The sequence below is a fragment of the Pinus tabuliformis genome, chromosome 4_1 (assembly GCF_031772625.1).
Source record: "Pinus tabuliformis cultivar Carrire ecotype Pingquan chromosome 4_1, CPIR1, whole genome shotgun sequence".
Taxonomy (NCBI): domain Eukaryota; kingdom Viridiplantae; phylum Streptophyta; class Pinopsida; order Pinales; family Pinaceae; genus Pinus; species Pinus tabuliformis.
This window is the reverse complement of record NC_142303.1, coordinates 927,035,166-927,060,172: the sequence shown is the minus strand read 5'-3', so window position 1 is coordinate 927,060,172 and position 25,007 is coordinate 927,035,166. Positions and strand designations below refer to the sequence as shown.

The 25,007-nt window shown below is 37.9% G+C and overlaps 1 protein-coding gene across 1 annotated transcript in view; it reads right to left on the bottom strand.

Moving 5' to 3' along the window:
- Positions 1 to 25,007, bottom strand: part of LOC149179194 (uncharacterized) — a 438,072-nt gene that overhangs the window by 72,325 nt on the left and 340,740 nt on the right. Inside the window, exons 15-16 of the mRNA XM_089422378.1 lie at positions 12,727 to 12,886; positions 12,425 to 12,532 (exon numbers count right to left, since the gene is read on the bottom strand). Coding sequence (XP_089278504.1) covers positions 12,425 to 12,532; positions 12,727 to 12,886 — 268 coding nt within the window. The remainder of the gene's footprint in view (positions 1 to 12,424; positions 12,533 to 12,726; positions 12,887 to 25,007) is intronic.

Sequence of the window (25,007 nt, the reverse complement as noted above, 5' to 3'; positions counted from 1 at the left end):
TCACTGAAGGGTTTTGTAAATAAATTATTATGGAAAATAAGTAGGAGAAATAAATCAATTACAACAATAGAATTTCGTGTTAGAAATTTTCACATGGTATCAGAGCAAAGATGGAGCAACAGGATTAAAGAATCTGCTATGAGTCAGGAGCATGATGTCCGGGCATCAACTCGGAAGGACTCATGCAGATCTCCACAGAAAGAAGAAATCACGAAGAACATGGATCATGATTGTTCTATGTTAGCTTCTAGACTAGAAGAAGAAGTCGCTTGCTTAGCGAGTTCTGCCTCCTCTAAGATTTGGTACATAGATAGTGGAGCTTCCTAGCACATGACAAGAATACAAGAATGTTTTTCGAATTATCAGGAAGAAAGGATGAACTTCCAGATCACCATGGGAAATAAATCAAAATGTACCCCTGTAGGATGAGGCACTGTAGTCTTTCAAACAAAAGTAGGGGATCGGCTTCGAGCAACCAATGTGCTACATGTGCCAAGATTAGGAATGAACTTACTCTTTGTATCTCAACTTCAAAACAAGGGCTATGATGTTTTCGTCATTAACGAGAAAGTATATGTCAATCACCCGAGTTGGAAAAAGAAGGCCCAGATTGGAGTCAAAAGTAACAGTTTGTATAAATCATAGGTAGAATCTCCAATGGCGCTGATAGGCAGCAGTGGAGAAAAAGATTTGAATGAACTATGGCACAGGAGGATGGGACACTTACACCATGGGGCTCTAAGAATTCTCGGAAGAACAGTAACAGGAGTTCCAGAGTTGAGTACCAAATGAGATGATGTATGCAGAGGGTGTGCACTAGGCAAGTAAGCCAAAGCGACATTTTCGAGAAGTAACAATAGGGCTAAGAGTGTTCTGGGATTGATACACTCATATATCTGCGGACCCATGTCCACAAAAGCTCTTAACGGTGCCGAATACTTCGTCACCTTCATTGATGACCATTCTAAAAATAAAGGATGAGGTTTTTGGTCGATTCAAAGAGTTCAAGGCTCTAGTTGAAAATCTAACAAGAAAGAGGATAAAGATATTGCACCCAGACAATGGTGGAGAATACATCGACAAAGACTTCACTGATTTTTGAGCAAGGGAAGGCATCAAAAGAGACTGGACAACTCCCTATAATCTAGAGAAGAATGGAGTAGCAGGAATGAAGAACAGAACCATTGTTGAAGCAGCTAGGGCGATGTTGTATGATCAGGATATGCCCAAGTTTCTACGGGCAAATGCATGCAACATGGTTGTTTATGTCCAAAATAGGACTCCTCACAGAGCATTAGGTAAGATTACTTTGGAGAGTGTCTTCACTGGTAAGAAACCTGAGCTGAGTCATTTCAAGATATTTGGGAGTTTTGGATACTGTCGTGTACCCGAAGAAAAGAGGAAGAAATTGGATTAGGCTGCAGAGAAAGGATATCTTGTGGGATATAGCGAGAATGCTAAGGCATATAGAGTCTATCTTTCGAGGAATAGGAAGATCATAATTTGACGGGATGTAAAGTTCATGGAGGACAGAGCTTTCAGGAAATCCCAAGAAATACCTTCCACAAAGCAGTCAAAGGATGATCCATTGGTCTAGCCACTTTGACCAATAGAAACTAGCACCAGTATTTCTCCTAAAGGAAAATCTCCAGAGGTATCACAATAGGTGGGGTCTTAGGAAGAGGAGGAGCAGATAGATATACCCACTACCAGTGGAAGAACGATCCGCGAACTTCGACAGATATTACGAGATGCAGAGGATTTCGTCGGTGTACCCAGGATCGAGAAAAGGGAGCGTAGACAACCAGACAAATACCAAGCCTTGGTGGCTCAGGCTGGAGAACCCTCTTCTTTTTAGGAGGTCGTTCAGCATCAAGTATGCATAGATGCTATGGTGGAGGAATACAGTTCCATATTGGTCAATGATGTCTGGGAAGTGGTACCTGGGCCTCAGGACAGGTCAGTTGTAAGTTCGAGATGGATCTACAAAGTCAAATACGCTGCAGATGGCAGTGCGGAAAAATACGAAGGCAGGTTTGTGGTCAGTTGTAAGTTCGAGATGGATCTACAAAGTCAAATACGTTGCAGCTAGCAGTGCGGAAAAATACGAAGGCAGGTTTGTGGCTAAGGGGTATGCTCAAAAGGAAGGGATAGACTACGAAGAAACCTTCGCCCCAGTAGCCAAGTATACTTCTATTAGATCTGTGATATCCCTTGCAGCACAAATGGGGTAGGAGATTCACCAAAAGGATGTCAAGACGACGTTCTTGAACGGGGTGATAGAAGAAGAAGCAGTGTTACTTGGGAGCGGGAGCGAAAGCGGGGAGCAGGGGCGAAAACGGGATTGAGCGACATTTTCAGAAGCTCCCGATTGGGAGTGAATCCCGGAGCGTTTTATATATATATATATATATATATATATATATATATATATATATATTATTTTTTATATTTTGATACATATATGTCAACAAAAACATGTAGAATAATGATTAGATATAAAAAAACATAGATTGAACCATATAACAACAATCATCTAGAAGTTATAATCTTCACCAACCACGTCCACAAGTTAGTAACATAGTAACATACAACATATTGAGTCTCATGATTCATCAATCTTAAAGTTTCAAGCTTTCAAAATTCAATATATAACATTTATCATCATTGATCACCAAAGTTGTACTTGTAAGCTAAGTGTAACCATTACAACAAATAATATCTAACATGAAATGAAATGTTATAAAATGAAATGAAATGAAACAACTTTCAACTTTCATGAAGCATCATATTCATAATTCATTACTAATGAGTTATAATTGCCAACTTCAAACTTAAATTGTCATATATTGTTTAAAAAAATATCATAATAAATATGAAAGAGTCAATAGTTATAAAAGCTACTAGAAAAGAGAAGTAAATCTATTATCTATTTCTTATGCTTGGGCCTCTTGCCACCACGAGAAATGTCTAATTTTTTCGTCTTGTTGGAAAATTAGGATCTTTGTCATTAATATCACCCTCTAAGCATTAATATCCAAAGGTATCTTTGTCATTACCTCTGTATCTGTATAGGGATCTTTGTCATTAATATCACCCTCTAAGCATTAACATAAGATAGAAAAAGCATAGCATGTCAAGTCAAGATTTTGTTTGAGTGGTGCGTACATTTTTAGGAGGGTCATAATAGAGGAGTTCGACAACCAATGTCACTAACATCAAGTTACATAGAGGGATTGGTGCTCTTGATTAAATACGAGTTCCATACCCTAATACATGACAAAATTCAATGGAAACATTGCAATCCCCCAATCCTGAAATCCTGAAAAACTGATAAGTCCGCTGGATTTTGAATGAAATCTAAAATTCTACATTCTCCATATGAAATCCAATGAGGCCGGAACCACTCTCAAACATCCTGAGTCATTTGATGGTAATGTTAAAAATTTAAGTAAAAGGATGAAAATGAAGATTAAGGAGAATTTCACTTTTACTTTAAGAATTTAACATTACCATGAATAGCATATCAATACTAGGGCCTAGACTTGATCATTAAACTGCCCCACTCAAAAATTATTTGTTTATTTCAAAAGAAAATTGCATTTTGAACATTACTACAAAAAAAAATGTAAAAAAGGCAAAACGCTCCCGAAAAGGCAGGGAGCGAAATTTTTTTCAGGTAGCGCACTTCTGACCCGCTCCATAGTTTCTCCCACCCAGAGCGTGGATTGGGAGCGGGATCGGGGGGGCCAGGCGCTCCCCCTCAACACTGAGAAGAAGTATACATTAAACAACCAGAGGGTTTTGAGACATATGAGAAGAAATAGCATGTATGCAGGTTGAAAAAAGCCTTGTATGGGCTTAAACAGACACCTAGAGCATGGTACAGTTGAATTGATGGTTACTTGCAGAAGATGGGATTCGTGAAGAGTGACGCAGATCCTAACCTCTACTATTTGGTTGTAGAGAATGAGCCTCTAATCTTGGTGTTATATGTGGATGATCTTTTTCCGACAGGCTCATAAAAGATTGCAAAGAAAACCTAGCTACAAAATTCGACATGAAGGATTTGGGACGAATGCATTATTTCCTGGGGTTGGATGTTTGGTAGCGGAAGGGTGGGATTTTCCTTGGACAAGGGATATACGCTATAGAGATTTTGAAAAGGTTTAGAATTCAGCACTGTAAACCTATGGCTACTCCAATGATTATCATTTGGAAGAAAATTGATGCATCCGAAGATAAAGAAGTCAATTCCACCTTGTACAGGCAACTCAAAGGGTCCCTGATGTATCTGGTCAATACCAAGCCAGACATTTCTTACGCTGTCAACACCCTCAGTCAGTTCATGGTGGAACCAAAGAGGGCGCATTGGGCAGCAGCCAAGCATGTTCTCAAATATATATGAGGAACAGTCGAGCATGGACTAATGTACACCCAAGGCAATGACATAAGGTTGAGTGGGTTCACTGACGCAGATTGAGTTGGAAGTTCAGTAGATCGGAAAAGTACCATTGGGCATTGTTTCAACATTGGATCGGGAATGACCTCCTGGTGTGGTAGAAAACATAAATTTGTAGCTCTGACGTTAGCTGAAGTTGAATATATGGCAGCTAGCACAGCTTCGTGTGAAGCCATATGGCTTAGGAAATTGCTTGTGAATCTATCCAGGGGAAGGATGGAAGCGACCAATATTTTGTATGATAAACAGAGTTGCATCAAGCTCTTTGAGAATCTAGTTTATCATGATTGGTTGAAGCACATTGACATCACGTTTCACTTTATCAGAGACTGTGTCCAACGAGGGTCCGTACAATTGAGGTACAACCCGACAGGAGAATTAGTGGCAGACATTCTCACCAAGGCTCTAGGACGAAGAAAGTTTGTTTATTTTACAGAGAAGGTGGGGACGGTTAAGAATCCGTTTAAGTAGCAGAAGTGGATAGTATAGGGAGTTGCAGTGCATCAGTTAGTAGTCGCAGTGCTATGGGAAGCATGATGCAGTGTATTCAAAGGGAGTTGCAGTACAGATGTAGCAATGACAGTTGCAGTGTCATGGGCAGCAGTACAGGGTGCAGTAGCACAGTAGATGAGGGGCAGCAGACCGAGCATTAGCAAAGCAGAGGACCAATAACATGGATCAATGTGATGCTTCTATTGGTAGGCATTGCTAGAACACATTCCTCGCTAAGAGGGAGTGTTGATTTTGGGTAGCATCGAATGTGATCTAGCTCCGAAATTTTGCGGAAGGGCTGAAATTCATGAGATCTTCAAGACCTAGAAATCGTTTGGAGAAATTCCACCCAGATAAAGAGTTATTGAAATAATTAATATTTTTAATGGGTTTCCTAAGTCTAAACTTAGGAAAATAAAAATATTAATGGGTGTTAATAAAGATATGGGTGAGAAGCTTCTAAGAGACAACGATCAAGTCTGTTTTAATCTTAGTCATTGATTAGGGACTTAATCTCGGCCATTGATTCATCAACAGGAAAAGTATAACAGAAGACTTGAGAGTCATTTGGAGACACATAGGGGAAATACTCAGTAACTCGAGGGAAATCGATTCTCAAGGAGAAGAAGTTCGATTTCAAAGGGAGAGTAGCAGGGTGAAGGAAGAGCAGGGTATCAGCATCAGTCAGAGACTGAGGAAGAGGACGCAGAGCTGTCTAAGAGACAACGCAGAGGGAAGATCAATGAGACAACACAACTGAAGACGCAATCCTCACGCAGATTGACACAGAGGAGGGTAGAGGGTCTCTAAGGTGTCAGAACTTCTCCAGGAGGAGGAGAGAAATTGTCTCAGGTGTTTCTCTCAGAAGTGTCTCAATATTCTGCAGAATCTTTCTTTGTAAAGAGATTGTTGCTGAAGATTAATAAATAAACCCTCATCTGCTGTGCCGGTTTTCCCTCATTGGGTTTTTCTGGGGATAATTGTCCAAAAATAACTGTGTTGATGTGATTGCTTCTTGTGCTTGTATATCACTGTTATGTTTCTCTATGCTATTATGTGATAACTGCAGTGGAATTTATTTTAATATTTACTGGAGGGTTTTGTAAATAACTTATTGTGGAAAATAAGTAGGAGAAATAAATAAGCTACTGCAGTAGAATTTCGTGTTAGAAATTTTCACAAAAGTAGAGTCATATGTGCTTTAATCCTAGGAACATTTCCATCAATCCAAGCGTTCTTTCTCTTGCGTATTTTCGAACGTTATTTCCTCTTCTTGGAAAAATAAGATCATACATACATATATGTGTGTGCTTGAGAGGTTTGGATAGCATTACAATCTCTGTCCTAGAACCATATTGGAGTAGGGGATGCATTTATTTCCTATTGAATTATTGTAAATTAAAGGGACATATCAAAATCCTCCTTGTGCAATTGGGTTCTTGCAACTTCAATTCTGAAGCAATTACATGTTCAGATATCCATTACCTTTGTTTTCACAAAGGAGTCCATTGAAGAAAACATGGTTGGATTTTGGTCTCAACCATATACGTCAGATTTCTGAGTAATTGGATATGACTTTAGTTAGCAAGCCATGTGCTTATTGCCTTGCTAGCAATCGAAGCATAGTCCACTTGAATTTGTCACTGAGCATTAGCCTTGGCACATTAGGGACAAAGCCAGGCCTTGAAGTGAAGAAGCATAAGCACTTTGGTGTGTCCTTGCTTGGTGGTTGGTAATAGAGAAACTTGAGCTCAAAGTCCTAGTGATTATTGCCTTATCAACTAACTATTGTGTGCAGGCAACACCAACAACAAAGATCTATGTACAACACTAAGAATATAGGTCAAAAGTTAACTTCCACAAAGAAAACATGTTGGCGAAGTCAGTGAGTTCTAAGTCCCTCATTTATGGATCATAAGTTGTCCTAACTTGTTTTCTAGTGAATCATTCTTTAGCTTCTTGATTTGTCTAAGCTAGCTTTGATTATGATCCCTCAAGCATGAAATTTCTTCATTATTTTCTACCTTGCCAACTTATTTTTAAGGTTTTGATTCTCTAGTTTATCATGTTTCAACCCTTTGATTTGTTCCAACAACCTCTGATCAAGGTTCCTTAAGTGGGAATTTTCATCTCTTCTAATAAACTCCCATTGAGTTCCTCCTTGAGATCTTGGTACTTCTGTACTAACTTTTGATTGCACTAATTTATATTGTTTCACTTCCCAGATTTTGCAAGTAGTTATATTTAGGCAAGACAATTCCTCATATTTTCTAACAATTCGTCACCAAATATTCATGAGATTTTAACATTTTCTTGTTGTTTTGCTACTTCATCCTCTAATTTTTTAAATTAGCAACTACATTTGTGTGTCACTTCGATAATCCATTAGAATAAATATTCTATGACAATACCAGCAAATGCCATTTTGAGAACCTTAAGCATCCCCTCTACTTTGCCCAGAAAGGAAATTTCGCCAAAAAGTAAGAATTATTTGTGGAATTCATTATTCACACCTTTACTTATTGCTTGATTTATTAATTAAATAGCATTTTTTATCTTAATGTCTCTTTAATAATAACATTTTTTTTATCTTAATGTCTCTCTAATAATAATATTTTCCCCCTTCTGAGTTATAGCACTTTAAGTCTATTAATATAGCATTCTCCAAACTTGAGCAACAACTGTAATACTTTTTTCAATGAAACATTTTCCATTAGTACCTTATTATTAAGGAGCTTAGGTTAATTACTTCAAGGAAAAGTGATTGGATGGTTTCCTTCACTAATCCAATTATAACTGTTGTCACCTAGATTATATAGGCACCGTGACAACGCTCAAGACGAGGGTTGTCACTCTGATCCCTGCCCACTATGTTCTAGTTGTCTCCCAATAGTAGGCTATGGGGGTTAGTCCCTATGGAATGAAATGGAGGAAAGCAAGTTGTGAACCAACTTACTAAGGAGAGACAGATGAGTGACCTAGCCACTTGGTTGAAATTACGCAAGATTATTGATTAGATTATATTTTCTATTATGAGACCAGTGCCTTAATGGAGTCTCAAATTCTTGCTTCATATAAATTGGAACCAAATGACAAGATGGACACCCATTGCTTGAATGGTTGACTAACCTATATGATATGAAAATCCTAGAACCTATGTTAGATGCAGTGATCTATTACAAATATAAATTACATAAAATAAAATGAAATAAATAATGCAAATAATAAATAATCAAATATTGATTACGTTAAATAGTCATTAAATGAAGTGAAAAGGCATGTCTAAAAGACATGCCCAGTAATGAAAGGACACCAGGCTAGATATATAAGCAAGGCCTCATTGTAACATTCAATATCACTTGTATATTTTTATATATAATAGATTATTATTACAAAATACCTTTTGTGTATTTTACATTAAAGACAACAAGCTATAAGTTTTGTTGCTTCAGTGGTATCAGAGGCATGCCATCCTTTAAACATTATTTGTCACACAATATAACCATGCGAGTCTTTGAACGTTGTTCGCCGCACAATATGTCGTTAAGTTTTTGCCTTGAATGCATTGAGCAGTTTAGTAAAATTCAAGAAAAGCTTCAACAATGGGAAAAATCATATGCAAAAGTTAAAGCACGTCTAAAGGAAATCGATAATAAGGAAGATAATAATGACGGTGAAGAAATGAAACAAGGTGAAGAAGGAGATGAAGATTATGTAGATCAAGATGATGATGAAGATGAAGATGATGATACAGATGAAGATGATGTGGAGAAGGACTATCTTGAGAAACAAGAAGATGAACAATATCATAACAATGAGGAAGATGTTGAAGCAGACATCGATGATGATGAATAGGAAAAAGTGATCAAAGAAGAAGAAGAAGAAAATGCTCCCGATGAAGGAACTGATTAAATATGGAAAATTTTGGAGACGAGGATGTGAAATTTGTATATGGAAACCTGAGTCTCGATTAGGACAGGCAGTGATAGAAGCCCATAAGAAATGGGCCAAAATAATAGCACATAACATACCTCACATGTGTCCTCCCAAAACCCTAACCCTAGCGGAGAAACTTCATAACAATGATATTCAATGCTCTGACAAGGTGGCTCTTGAGAGACTTCATGACAAGAAATTTGATAGAGAGCTTCTCGATTTGGGAGAAGATGAAGAGGATGCTGAAAATAATGGGGAGCAGATGAAGTCGTTCATTAAATTTCGACATCATCTTAGATATCTCAAAAAATATGTTGATGGACGATGGAGAAGAGCATTTGCCCTTGGACACCCGATTCAAGGTCAATCAAATGAATAGTCACACTCTGAACGATTTTGATGCTATCCAATATGGTTATGAATTGTTTGATACCAACAACATGGCTTACAAACATGGAGTTTTGTGGGAAGGTCTTCATGTTTTCAACCAGCACCATGTTTTCGCTCAAGACATTATTGTCACGCCCTCACTAGGTCCACAACATGAATATGAATAATACTTTTCATATAAGAGATGCTTGAAGGACCTTATAACTTCAACAGAAAAAACGAAAGTTTCTTTTGTCTAGTATTTACTGGTGATCCAGAAGCTGAAATATAGTCGACATACAAATTCCAGCAACATGCAAGGAGAGTCACTGATAATGTGGCGAAGGACAATTCCATGTTTAATTCAAACAATACCCACGATGAAGAATTCCAGGTTGGGATTTTTCACAGTACAAGTAGAACTATTGGAGAAACCCCAATCGATTTAAATCTGCAGGAAACCAGATATACCCATCACCCCTCAGCTAACCAAGACTACTGCATCTACAAGGTAGAATTGAGGGATTTGTTGACATTGGTGGCTTCTTGTGTCCAGACTTCTAATGTTGATAAAAACAATCAAATTGTTTCAGCAGTAAACAATGGTAACGTCTCTCCAACCCTAAGGGCATCATCTCCCTGTGCTAGAATCGGAGGTCAAAGTGGAAAAATACATTCTAGAAGCAGAGTTTTTGAGACCGACAATGAGAAAGTTGCAGTCGATCATGTTGAGACTGGTTCAAGCTTCAACATCCCCAGTAATGATATGTATTTAATCAGTTTTGCACTTATCGAAGGGTTGAGATCCATTCAATCCTTAGTCATTGTGACAGCTTCAAGGAACCGCTAAAGTGTCTAGATATAAGGGAGTTCGTCTGAATTGCAAAAATTGTGGTATCCGGTTTCAAAATCTTTCAACCAATTCAGTTGTGATATGGTTTGAGAATTGTGATGGCACAGGTAAAGTCAGTGTCTGTAAATATCTTGCCTCCTACATGGCCAGAGGATGACTACACGGTTCCGTCGTTCCCTCTCCGTTGTGCACCCCTGACACCATCGTTCCCTCTCCGCACCTGTTCACGACTCGATGTCCATAACTGTGTCGTTGTCCACATAAGCCAACGTATTATTGTGCCCCACACGCTGATAATAATATTGGTTATGAGGATATTGTTTCATCCGTTATTCGCAAGAGCCGACATATTACTATGCCAGACATTCCGTTGTCCCTAACCCAATAGGTTTCGTAGATTATCCCATTGTTCTATCAACCAATACACGATAAAAAATAAAAATAGAACATTGTCATCTCCTCCCTGCCGTCAAGCGTCATGCCTGGACGAAGGGTCAACGGGTGTGGTCGATACATAGAATTGCTCGTTGATGGGTATAAATATATAGTGTGCTCCAAAAATGTGTGTCGGGATTGTTAGACGTGATCAAGAAACTCTGTGACCCGAGCAGAGGACAACTCTTGTTATTACACACCTTATCACGGATTATGAGCGCTCAGGAGACTACATAGGATTTCCCATATTTGAAATTGAATTGCAGAAAATGGAGAATCCTGATTTGCATATTGCAATCAGAATGACATCTAACCAGAAAGGTGTTCGTGTAAGAAGGATAGAACCAACAGCGCCAGCAGCGAAACTCTTGAGATCGTCAGATATTTTTCTCAGTTTTGATGGAATTGATATTGCTAATGATGGAACTATCCCTTTCAGGCGTGGTGAGTGCATAGGATTTAGCTACCTTGTTTCAAAGAAGCACACAGCAAAGCATGCTAGAGTCAAAATTCTGCGTGACTCTGAGTGTCATGAATCTGATATGAGCTTTCTACTCACAAACACCTAGTCTCTGCACATATAAAGGGGAAGCCTCCATTTTATTACATCATACCTGGCTTTGTATCTTCAGCATTTTCTGTGCCATACATTTGTTTTGAATATGGAAAGGATTATGACTACGATGCTCCAGTAAAACTGTTGGACAAGCTACTGCATTCTATGGCACGAACAGAAGATGAACAGTTGGTGGAGATTTTTCAAGTTCTGGTTGCAGATATAAATATTGGTTATGAGGATATTGTAAATACACAGGTCTTGGCTTTCAATGGAGTGCATGTGAAAACTTTCAGCCATCTTGCAGACATGGTGGAAAACTGTGAGGATGAATTCCTGAGATTTGACCCAGGGAATCAACAAATTGTTGTTTTGGCAACAAAAGAATCAAAGGAAGCGATTGAAAATAAAGTGATTTCCTATAATGGTGTAGATTTCCCTTTTAGCAAGAATAATGCCCTAGGTTGGACGACATGCCTCTTTAGTGAAAAATAATGTCACGTTTTTATCAATAAAATCGGTGGCATCGGTGTTATCTGCAACCTCTGTATCGAAGGTTGAGTGACGGATGGAGACAACCTAAGAGTTGTAGTCTTCGAAACCAACATAATCATCAACAAACCAAGGACTGTGGAAAGTTATGATCTGATTGAATAAGAGCGTTGTCGAAACGACATACGTACACGACTCTAGTCGAACCGTTGAGCCGACTTAGACTTACCTATTGCTCTTAAATATAAATAAACAAAAAGAATTATAATAAATCATAAAGTACTTTATAAAAATTGCTAAGTGACTTTATTAAAATTATAAAGTTACTTTAATCCTTCTGTGTTTCTTCTCTCCAGAGATGCTCTGGGCAGTCCTCCATCACTATTACTGTTTGAACTTTAGAGTCGCATTGACCTACGTAGGTCAGAAATGGGAAATCCAATTGAAGCCTTAAGTCAACATCTTATAACTAGTTAACATAACTGCTTATTACAAATTTTAAACTAAAATACATCCACTAGATTGCATACAAATATAATCAGTACCTCCAATCCATGCTTGCGGATCTAGTCAACCTGAATGCCTAAGCATCAAGCATACAAGCGTTCAAGTTTTAAACTACTTCAACATAGCCCCCAATAACATTTCAATCCTCCTAAGAAATCAAAACACCTTGTCTCCATTTCTCCATAAATGGTGTTTGCTACTAAGACCATCTCTGATATTAGAAATTCAAAAGAATGAGTGAACCTATTTCGCACAACTTGTCATTTAAAATTTTTGAACTTCATTCAAGAACAAGACAAAATTCATGGATGTTACACTACACCTTGATGTTCTGAGATTGAATAGAAGACCCATTTCTCCCTTTTTCACGTGAAGCTAAATGTTGGAAAGCCAATATCTTATTTCCATTATTTCTGTCAATAGCCACCACCTGGTTGAGAAAAAAATCACACAGCTCTCATACCACATAAAACAAATCCATAGTCATGCTTATTTTCTTTTCTTCTTTCTATTTTCTTTTTTTTTGGTTATTTTTCTTTTCTTTTTTTTTAATTAATGAAGCAAAGAGACAAGAAACACAATAAATTTTCCTCTTGATAAGTAAGCAAAGCACAGATAGACCACCTCAGCATCCAAGACAAAATTATTTGTCGTTGACTTTAATGATGAAAGAATTATCTCAATCACATCAGGAAATCTGCAGGTTGAATCTTCCAAGTTGCGAGAAAATATCCGTATTGTACCATCAGTTAGCATGTGAACTTGAGCTCGTTGACCGTCATACCTGAAAATAAAAACTGCTTACATCATGCAAAGTTTTGGTTTTTATTCCTTTTGAGTTGTAAGAAGCTTCCAATATTCGAGCCTCTCCTGACTATGTCACTGTCAAAAGCTAAATGCACTTTAGTGTAGCAAGCTAGGAATGTCGTTAAATAAAACAGGTGTAGACAGGATATTGCATTGCAAAGGAAACTAAGGAAACATATTATAAATTTAGAAAACAAACTGCATGGAAGAGATATAATGATCCAGAACGATGTAACAAGTTATACACAAAAAGATGGTGTTAGCAAAGGTTGCCCAATTATATATCTAGCTTGGGTTAAGTATCATGTTGGACAATTTGAAATGTTAGATTTTTGAGTTGGAGCAAAATATAGACATCATATTGAACTATGTATCACAAAGAGCTAGCTCAAATGCTACCAAAATCAAAGTGTTGGATTACACATGATAGCATAACTAAAATCAAAGCAGCATGTAGTGGATACAAATTTTTATTTATCCATCTATAGTCAATGACTAAAAAACAGTGGAAGCACATCAATTAACATACTTTATTTTTTACTAATGATTACATCCTCTGTATGTTGTTGTATTTTCCAATTTTCAGTAGTATTTGCATCACTTGGACTTTGTTTCTTTGTTCTATTCCCTTTTCTATTAGATTTCAAGGAAATGAGGGAGCCCGGGATTTTACAAATTCTCAAATGTGCATTGCAGACAAAACCTAGGACAAAATGCCTACTTAAAAATAAACTCTCACTTTTAGTCCTATCCAACTGGAGTAAATGAAAGAAACAAGGCTAGAAAGAGCAATCTAGACATATGATCTACATCATCAAAGTTAGCATATGATATGTTGCTTAGATCAAAAGATTTACCTAAGACCATGAAATCTTTATCCACCTAAGATTCCAGTTTTGCTTCATATGCATGTTTTTGTAATACTTCTGTCATACAAGCTATGCACACAAATATGTCAACAGAACATCAACAAAAGGCACCATTCAACAAGCTTCAAAAGAAGTGAATCTTGACACTATTGAAGCCTAAAGGTCTACTATTTTAGATTGCTATATTCTTTAAAATGCATGGATTAGATTGGACTTAGTTTTCTGTAACAGTACTAAATGCCAAGCCTGGCTTTTGATGTCAATGCTGATGTCTTTAAGGAAAGACCTATTTGGTCAAAATGTTTATCATTTGATAATACTTACATACTTTGCAGCAGCTATAGTATTCATGTCCCTTTCAAGAAAAGCTAGTGTTTGTGTCTACACTTGAATAATGTACCTCACTGATTTCCTTGCCACAGCGACCTCAGTTTCAGTTTAGACTATGTGATAAACAAAATAATTAACACTTCATAGAAAAACTAATAGATATGACCTGATAACACAAATGGTCGAACCCTTTCATAAACCAACGACTGTGAATTATTCAACTGTCGATCATTAAATCTTAAAGGAGATATGGACAATCTTCTATAAAATGCTCCAAATGACTTAAGCCGACTTGGTATCAATGTAAACCAGAAACAATTTCCAGTGGCCCAGCTTCATGTTTTGATGGCTAACTATCAAGTAGGGGGCAATGACAAAAATTTATAATATAGAATTAAGAGCTAAGGCTTCCCATTAATACTTCAATGGCTTCTAAGTAAATGCACTCAACTAATATATGATTTGCAGGCTTTAGAGAGCACTTTACACTTTCTTACACTGTACAGCATATTTAGGAAATGAATGCTCAACTTAACTCCATCTTCTTACAATGAACATAAAAATAACTTCACCACTATACTAATAACAGAGAGAAACGGTTTGCTTAACATAACATGTACTAGTAGAGGTTGGAGAGAGATTCCCACTCTATCAACCTTCTTTTTAAAGCTTCCATGCTATACTTCCAGTGGCTTGTGGGGAACCCTACTTGTATTGCATGTGTTTCTGGTGTAAACCATTGATGCTGACAATCATAGTCCCACTTTTGCTGCAACCATTTTAATCCTTGGGATTATGACACTAAAATCTAATTCACTGACATCATTTTGTCGTTAACTGTTTCTAACTTTGCACTGTTTATTGGGTCATACATTGCAGGGGCACAAGTGCTATCAAAACATCATATCAGTTTCCACAGTGCAAAAAGGTTGTGCGATACCAAAAGTCACAAACTTAAGTGTCATCCAGTTAGCCTGTACAGTGTGAAGATATACCCTACCGTTGGGCAACTTGTATACTCATTGCTCCTTTGGTAATTGAATCCACTTACCAAGCTACTACCCAATAAGACAACTGCTCATCTGCTAAAACAGGCTCTTGAAAATATTGTTAAGCCAAGATTTAGTGTTCATGTTTGTTAAGACTGATAGTTACAACATTTTTAAAAAGAATTTCACTGTCAGACAAACAAGCACTTGTGATGATATTCTTTACACCAACCATAGTGTTATTGGTTCAGACATTTTCCAATGTAGTTCTAAACTCACTGTGATTGAAAAATGACCCTCCTCTTCTACAGTATATTCAACTGTAGCAAGTAATTGCAGCAAGAAGGCCGATGACAGTGGCTCTGTTTGTTTGACCATTCAGCAGACTGTTGATATTCTAGAGATGTGACTTTTAACTCCTTTGCATGGTTACAAACATGGACTAGAAGTGAGGCATTAGCTTTTATGTGTTTCCTCCCCCGTCTTCCGCTTAACGGCATTGCACAATACAATGGGGTGGTGGTATAATTTTCACAGTGAAGGAGACTCTTTGGACAACAACAACATGGTGGGTGGGACTACATTCTCTGCAAGGTAGCAGAGTTCCATTTTGTTTGATTGTGGCCATGGTCCTTCATCTCATGCAAGGTATTGCAATCTCCATCCGAAGCTTAGCATATCCTCTGGTCTCTTTGTATTTAATTTGTGAATCACAATCTCCAATCTGCTTGATTCCATAGGTTAACTATTGTTAAACTCCTAACACCAGCACAGATTTATTTTCTCGCCAACATTATTTATTCCCAGCAATTTATTTTATTAACCAAATATATCCTAAATTGTTGAAAAATAAATTCGATGGATTTTAACTTCCAAAAATTTATATGCAGCAGAAATAAAATCAGAGAGAAATATCAATCACACATTACAACAAATAAACACCCACAACAATTCTCCTTCATTAATTAATGTAGAAAATCAGGGTTTCAACCCACAGAGAATTTATAAAAAAAAAATACAGTGATATGAACCTGCAACTCATGCCCACTGGAATAATTCAGCCCAAGGAAATTCAGCCAACTGGAGAGCCATCGATGAAATTACGACTGAAGAAAATCAGGCCACCTCTCACAAGTAAATCAGCCTCTGCACAGTGCACACTCAAAAATGAGCCCTAGCAAATCGGCCTCCACAGCAACTGTGCCTCCTTGCTTCAGAAATTTGGCCTCTCCAATCTCCAGCAAATCAGCCTCCTGGAAACACTCCTAAAATTATCCTTTTATTATCCTTCCTTCTCCTCCGTCTAGTTGAGCTTCTCACTCCAGAGAAGTCGCTCTCTCCTTGAGAAAATCACTTTCTCAAAAGAGTTGTAGTTGCCTCTCTTCTCTGTCTATGTCTTCACCTCTCCCTTAGGTTTTTGTTTATAATATTCATTAAGCCCAAATCCCGAACCCTAATCTCCCTTGTAGAAGATCTAGGAGATCAATGGTTGAGATTATCTCTAAGTTACTTAAATAATTTTATTATTTATCATTAGAAAATAACTTATCAGTCCACAATAATCAATTGATTTTAATTATTGTTCTTTTCCTAAGTTAGACATGGAAAAGAAGCTATAAATAACTAAAGAGGCAATAAATCATCTCCTACATGCCAAGACACCAAGCCTATGCAAAAGTCCTTCCAAAGCTACGACAAGCTTCAACACTCCCTCCAAGCAAGGAAGGGATTCTCCATTATCCCCGATTTATCTAGGTACTTCACAAACTTCCCTTTCGCTAGAGGCTTAGTGAGAATATCTGTCACTTGATCTTTTGTGGAAATGTACTGCAATTTCACAGCACTTGTTGGAGCTTTGTCTCTGATGAAGTGATATCTGATCTCAATGTACTTGGGCTAATCATGAAACATAGGATTCTTAGAGAGCTTAATGCAAATTTGATTGTCACAATAAATCACTAATGGCCCCATCTCCAAATCAAATAGTCATACAAGCATCTTGCAAAGCCACATTGCTTCAAAACCTGCCATACTCTTTGCCGTGTACTTTGCCTTTGTTGAACTAAATGCCACTAATTGTTGCTTCCTGCTATACCACAAGATCATGGTTGATCCCAAGCTGAAATAGCACCCTGATGTAGTGCTCTACAAGGAAAGCACTAGACTAAGTGACAACAATGAGGTGTGGCCCACTGTCAGCACAGCCACTACCCCCCGTTGTTTATCAACTTTCACCAATGGGAGGCTTCCTGGTATTTAGGTCACCTATGAGAGATGTTCTAAGCTTAAAGATTCCAGGTGACACAACAGGCTCCTAAAGGATGGCTCTACTTAGGTACAAGGCTCAACCAATCAGAAGGCAATTTGCATCCCTTAGAGAGGCCTAATTATGGCAAGCAAGACCTCAGGCTTGAGTAATAGCGAGCAAAATCGAACATCCCAATGTCAATGTGCCACGGAAAAGGTTTCCAACAATAAATATTAGCAAGCCAATGGCATATGAAACCTTCAAAAAGTCCTCAAGTTGAAGCTTAGCCAACCTAGGATTTTCCTAGGGCCAAAAAGCTAGGGCAAGAGAAATCAATGTCTAAAATGGATGGATTAGCCACCAAGGAGTTTGATTTTTGGGAAACCAAGTCTACTCTTGATGTTGAACCTCCCACCACCTTATATCTTCCTTTTAAGCTAATTCGATCCAAGCCCTAGTTTAGGTCGCTTATCCTTATGATGGTCGAAATAAGAGAGAAAAAGAATGTGAACTTCAATTTATGGATGAGATAAAGCAGTGTTGATAATATCGCCGATATTTCGGCGATATTCGTAAATATCGCGCTATTTTATGTGAAACGAGATATCGGCCGGAAAATAGCGCGATATTTTCCGATTTTGAAAATCTCGCGATAAATACGATATTTCGGCGATATTTTCCCAAATATCGCGCGACGATCCTAAATATCGCGGATGGGGTTAAAAAAATTTACGCCGGGCTGTATAAATGAATTTTTTCGCTATCTGTTTAGTCATTTTGCTGCGAAGGAGGCCCGAGGGTTTGAGGGTGTTGTTGTTTTCCATTGGGGCGCTGAAACGGTGCTGTCGTTTTCGTTTGAGGGGCGCTGGAAGGTTGCTGCCAACGACGGTTTTCCATTGGGGCGCTGTCCACTGATACAGGTACCTTACAGTTACAATATATGCCTTCAAAAGTTCAATATATGCCTTATACACGACAGTGAAGAATAATGTATGCTGGAAATGATACTTGTGATGACTGTAACCGTGTATGATAGAGTAACCCTTTGACATGACAATAACCTTGTTCTATGACAGCGATCTTTTATATGGCAGTCAGTTTGCATGACTGTGATTTATATATCTCTGATTTTGATGCAAGAATAGCACAACGGTAACTTGGAGGCTTGACTGGGTTCTATACAGAACAATCATTTTTGATATGGCTGTAACTATAATATGGCAATGAACTTGGTATAACAGTGATCTCCGATATGACAAGTAACCTTGATATGGCAGCGACATTGATATGGTAGTATATAATAGACACAAATACAACCTTGAGAATATACTGAGTCACTGACCGTAGGGAATACAGCGGTGCTGTTGGATATTTGTAGATTAGGTATAAGACTCAATACTCCATTTTATATCTTGTTCTCCAAAATCCATTTTATATCTTGTTCTCCAAAATTCCTTACGACAGAAGCCTCAGGAATCTGGTGCTCCAGCAATTTCCTGTAGCTGAAAAGGATCTGCTACTTGATGTTGATGGCATTGGTTTTGATTGCAGGATGGTCTCCAAATGCCTCTTTAACAGTGTTCAATTGTTGGTGGATCTTCCTCAAACCTGCCCTTAATTTCTTGCACTCCCAGCTCTGACCCCAACCCTACATAAGGAATGTCGTCTTCACTATTAATCCACTTCCCTTTGTCATCATAATGTTGCCTTTAATACTGAGATTCCAAGCCAGAGGCATGCATGTCCTGCATCTTCCACTCGATTATCCAAATAGCCAACAACTTTCCAATCCCTTCAGTTCTTCAATAGCCGACAACTTTCCAATCCCTTCAGTTCTTCAATAGCCAAGATATTGTTTCCCTTTAATTTCTAAGTGTTTGATTGAAGTTGATTGAAAATCTGTCCAGTTCAATTATTCTATTTCTATTTATGCGGTGGCTCAATGGAAAGAGATCAAAGCACACCATAATGACTTGCTGTTTGTCCTGAATTGTAGAGGTCTGCACCTATGATTTTCTGGCATATACATCAAACTTCAAAGTAACCAACATCAAAGTAATAGATGCTGTATAGGTTAGGATATACAACATTTAATATTTATTACTCTGCTGCAGGGTGCATGATGTTTATAACTTTATCCTTGCTTGTGATTGTTATTGTTTTGTTTGAGTCCTTGAATGGACAATTATCACTATCAGGGATCAGCAGGATATGTGATGTTATTTTGTTTGAGTCCTTGATTGGACAATTATCAGGGATCAGCAGGATTTGGTATCGCCTTTGAAGTTTGATGTATCATTTCTATTTGACATCATATATATCAATGCCTTCTTCATATTTATGTGCCAATGTGTTTAGTTCATGTTGTTATTGCTTTATATGTTTAGAAATCTGAAAAAAATGAATATATTATGCATTTTTTATGCTTGCCGATATTTGCCGATATTTTCGCCGATATTTCCGATAAGATATTTTCCGGACCCTCGCCGATATTTTCCCGATACCGATATTATCAACACTGAGATAAAGTTTGATCACCAAATTGACATGGTCAATGCCTAGTCCTCAGGTTGATGGAGTCTTATGGATCTTATAGATAAGCTAATTCTTCCACCCTTCAATCAATAGGTGTTAGTGAAAAATAATGATGATAACAGAGGGGATAAGACAACATGGCCAAGTGACATGGTCAAAGGGACCAGCCGATAGGGGATCCACATCCTGAGTGTATATATGTATGGACGTAGCATCCGTGGATGCATGCGTTATCAGCTTGACCTTTGTTTTTCCACCTCTCTAGTGTGCCTTTTACTTTTTCTTGATTTTTATTTGTATTACGGCTTATAGCTCAAGGGTTAGAGCTTGCCCTGAATGATATAGCAGTGGTATTACCCCTTAATGATGAGTCAGTTCAATGCTCATCAGGGTTGGGGCATGAAAGGGCTTGTTCCTTTGACGTAATGGAGCAACATGAGCTCAGAAACCGGGTGATAGCCATAATGAGTGAGGTAGAGCTCATGTTAGGCTTTTGCCCACATGCTAATCTTTATGTCCCTAGCCATCTTTTTGTATTTTGATGTTCTTTATTTCAATTTTTTTGTGACCGTGATATTCTCTTTCTATTTCTTTTAGCCACTTGAACCTCATAGAGCAAATTTTCTAGGCCCCACCCATGTATATGGACATATGGGTGTCAAATCCCAAAGAACCAATGGTCAGTTGAACCCAAAGAATGGAGTTGAGATATGGGCTTGTAATGTACGGTGGAAAGTGTAAGTATGACATCAGGATAGAGGAAACTATGTTATCCCAATCAAGGTCGACAATTGAAGGGTCGCCTTGGGGACCAAGGGGCCACGACCCTTCATGACCCCTCACCTTAGCTCGAGTATATATAGTCGAGAGGTGGGCAAGGGAAAGCACAATTGAACGGGGAAAAAGAGAAATAGAACCAAAGATGTGGGCAAGGGATTCGCTCAGCCAAGCGAAATAATTGAGGTCGCATGGAGGGTGAGACCTTTTTACCTGCATAAGGTAAGGTTGAATGGGGACAACTCTATAGCAAAGATGCAGTTGGTTAACGAGTCGATGGAGAGGTGTCGCAGGTCTGAGGGTGCAGGTCCAAGAGTACAAGTCCAAAGGTGGAGTGTTGCAGGTCCACATGTCTATCAACCACCTGATGAGTGGACATGTTAGGTTGGACCCACCCAAGGGGTCACCTGAGTATTACTGAAGGTTGATTATTGTATTGCTCTTTCAAGACGACAAGTAGGGCAGTGACCCAAGCCTCCTCCCACATTATTTTTAACAAAAACATTGTATATTCGATTGTAATAAAAAGCACTTTGGAGGTTACCGCTTGTTGCCACCTAAATCCACACCTAAGATTAGTGTGGAGAAAATCCCTAACTCCAGTTGGTGTGGCCTTGGGGGCAAGCTGTGAGCTGGGGTTGTCACCCAATTCCCAACTCCTTTGTCTAGGCTCTCTCCTAATCGAAGCCAAGGGGGGTAGACCCTAAGGAAAATCTAAGGCTTAGTCAGTGCTACACTAAGCAAGTTCTAGGAGATAAATGATAAGTTAGCCAAGAGATACATCAACCATCAAATTACAAATTTACAATAAACCACTTGAACCATGTAAATACTTCAACAAGTAAATAAGATCACCATGAGCATATAGAGATAACCATTTATGAACAAATATATAAAGCAATGATACCAATATGAAGGATACTTTGCAAGAAATAAAATGATGAGACCAGTGCCAAATAAGTAAACTTGCAAAATGAAATGCTCAAGGGAAGAAATAGTACTTGCAAAGTAAGAACATGCAAGTGAAAAAGATAGCAAGTAAAATGCTTGAGATACAATTGTACTTGAAAGTAAGATTTGCTCACATGAAATATACTTGAAAGTAAAATTGCATCAATGAAATAAGAGATACTTCAAGATAAGCAAGTGAGCTTCAAATGAAAATATTTCAAGTACAAGAATGTAAATGCTTGAAAAAGAATTAAAATACTTGCAAGTGTAAAATGCTACTTGAAGGTAAATAATGCTTGAAAATGAAACTTGATCAACTATGGCATGAGATAACTTCAAGATGGCATAAACATAAGAGATATTGCAATGACGTAATGTGTGATGTAAAGTGCTCTTGGTTTATTTTATTAGACCTATTCTAAGGTGAAACTTCCTCTCTAGACCTTCACCCTTGTAAGGATAGGGATGGTTGCAAGGAGCCTCAAGTGGAGAAGTTTAGCTTCATTAATGAGTATCCACCTAGTCTACCAAGTCAACCCACGTGCAAGCGCTCCAACACTGGACTAAGTTGAGCCTGAACTGCCAAGTCATGTGTTTACCTTTCTCCAAATTGGGTAAATGAATATTGAGGAAGGTGTCCTATTGTCTATACAACCAACTTATGTTGGAGGTTGATTTTAGTGAACCAAAATGATCAATTGCAAATACTTTAGATGTGAAGAGTGCTCAAAGTAAAATTGCAAATGAAATGAGACAAATTGCAATGAGTTAGTAAGCAATCTAAATCAAATGAAAGCAAAACTATCTATAGAGCATGTAATTGGAAATTAGAAATTTTGCATGTAAATGAAATTAAACTAGCATGAAAGAAGATACTTGCATGGAAATGAGATCAAACTATGAGAGCATTAACATGTAAATGATCAAGTAAAACTTAGCATGTAGTGATAGTCAAGTGAGATAAAGCATAAAATAACCAACTAGCTCAAAATCAAATGTGCATTAGTGAATGGAGAGAGCATGCAACTAGATCATGAAAGTCTCATAAGCATAACATGAACATTAGCATGAAACAAAAAAAAATGTAAGCTAGTCTACTTGCGAGAAATGAAAAGGAATGAAAGAGGAAATTACAACAAGCACACTCAAGACCTCCTTCCTCAAAAGAGAGGAGGATGGAATGCCAACGGAAGAATTCCCAAGCTCCCAAAGAAGAATATTTTTTAATTATTAATAACGTGAGTGCCCTCTTGTAGAAATGAGGGGCTATTTTGGGAACACTTTTACAATATTCTTGAAGATCAAGACTAACCTTCCCCAAGAGTTACAACGAATGATCAAGAACTACCTTTTGAGAAATCTTACAAAGAAGAGAAAAAATATTAGAAGAGTTTCCAATGACAAAAGAGATTCAAGAGAAGTTTGTTGACTGTCTCTTCCTTGTATATTCTGCCCAAAAGGGCAGTCTTTGAAGGTTCCAATCTCTGTCCAAAGGAAATTCCCAAAGACACTCTTCGCCGCCCCAAAAGTCACTCAAAAGTGTAGCCCGAAAAGTCAAAGTCTCATAAGCATAACATGAACATTAGCATGAAACCAAAAGAAAATGTAAGTTAGTCTACCTGCAAGAAATGAAAAGGAATGAAAGAGGAACTTACAACAAGCACACTCAAGAACTACTTCCTCAAAAGAGAGGAGGATGGAATGCCAACGGAAGAATTCCCAAGCTCCCAAAGAAGAATATTTTTTTATTATTAATAATGTGAGTGCCCTCTTGTAGAAATGAGGGACTATTTTGGGAAGACTTTTACAATATTCTTGAAGAGCAAGACTACCCTTCCCCAAGAGTTACAACGAATTATCAAGAACTACCTTTTGAGAAATCTTACAAAGAAGAGAAAAAAAAAATTAGAAGAGTTTCCAATGACAAAAGAGATTCAAGAGAAGTTTGTTGACTGTCTCTTCCTTGTATATTCTGCCCAAAAGGACAGCCTTTGAAGGTTCCAATCTCTTTCCAAAGCTATGTTGCAGGAAACGTGGGGCAGAAGGGCGTTTCCGTACAGAAACGGGTACGAAACGCTGAAACGCGTTTGGTACGGCCCTGAAACGCGTTTCAGGCCATACTGCCACGTTTCACGAAACTGAAACGTGGCCAGTACGGCCTGAAACGCGTTTCAGGGCCGTACGACCCACGTTACAGCATTTACTTGTTTTTTATTTTATTTTATTTTATTTGTTTTCTAATATATTCGTACGTTAGCCTAGTGACTTCTAGTTGCTTCCAGATGCCTGTCTAAAGTTATAAAAGTGAACTTTTGCCCTAGTGTTGATATGCAGTTCATGGTAATGTTAAATTCTTAAAGTAAAAGTGATATTCTCCTTTATTTTTCATTTTCATCCTTTTACTTAAATTTTTAACATTACCATGAAATGACTCAGGATGTTTGAGAGTGGTTTCGCCCTCATTGGATTTCATATGGAGAAAGTAGAATTTTAAATCTCACTCAAAATCCAGCAGACTTATCTGTTTTTCAGGATTTCAGGATTGGGGGGATTGCAATGTTTCCATTGGATTTTATCATGTACTAGGGTATGGAACTTGTATTTAATCAAGACAACCAAGCCCTCTATGCAGGGGAGACTCCCAATAATCAAGAGAATGTAGGGTACTAGGGTATGAAACTTGTATTTAATCAAGAGCATTAAGGTTGTTCGACTATGTAGGAGGAGACTCCCAATCAAGCACGAGACAAGAAATTAGAAATTTCTCGTGGCTGATTTTGGATATTTCTATTTTCATTATGTGATTATTCATGAGTAAATGTGATGCAAATTTAGATACTTATAGTTTATGCATTGACAATTGACAATTTTATCATAATGTAATAAATTAGAACGTATCATATATGCTTTATGATTGCACATATTTCTTAAATGTCCTAAGATATATATATATATATATATTCGCGTTTCCCCGTTTCCAAAATTTGGGGAGGTCGCGTTTCGTATCGCTTCCCGTTTCGGAAACTCGTACCCGTTTCCCCGTTTCGTGCAACCTTGGTCCAAAGGACATTCCCAAAGACACTCTTCGCTGCCCCAAAAGTCACTCAAAAGAGTAGCCCGAAAAGTTAGGAGGGCAGCCTCAAAATTCTGCTACTTCAAGTATCTTGGCAGCCACCAAAGCGAGGATTCTTGTTGTCCCTATGCTTCCCAAGAATACAGCAAGGAGGCAAGTTAGAAATCAGAGAAGCAAAAGGCTGAAATATGAACAAGAAACTTGAATGCATGTGATGGAATAAACTTATGCATTAAATGCTAATTTAAATACACTTATAATACAACAAATTCCTCCACTAAACCAACTCGCATGAGTTGATTTAATGAAAGAAAGATGGGACCAAG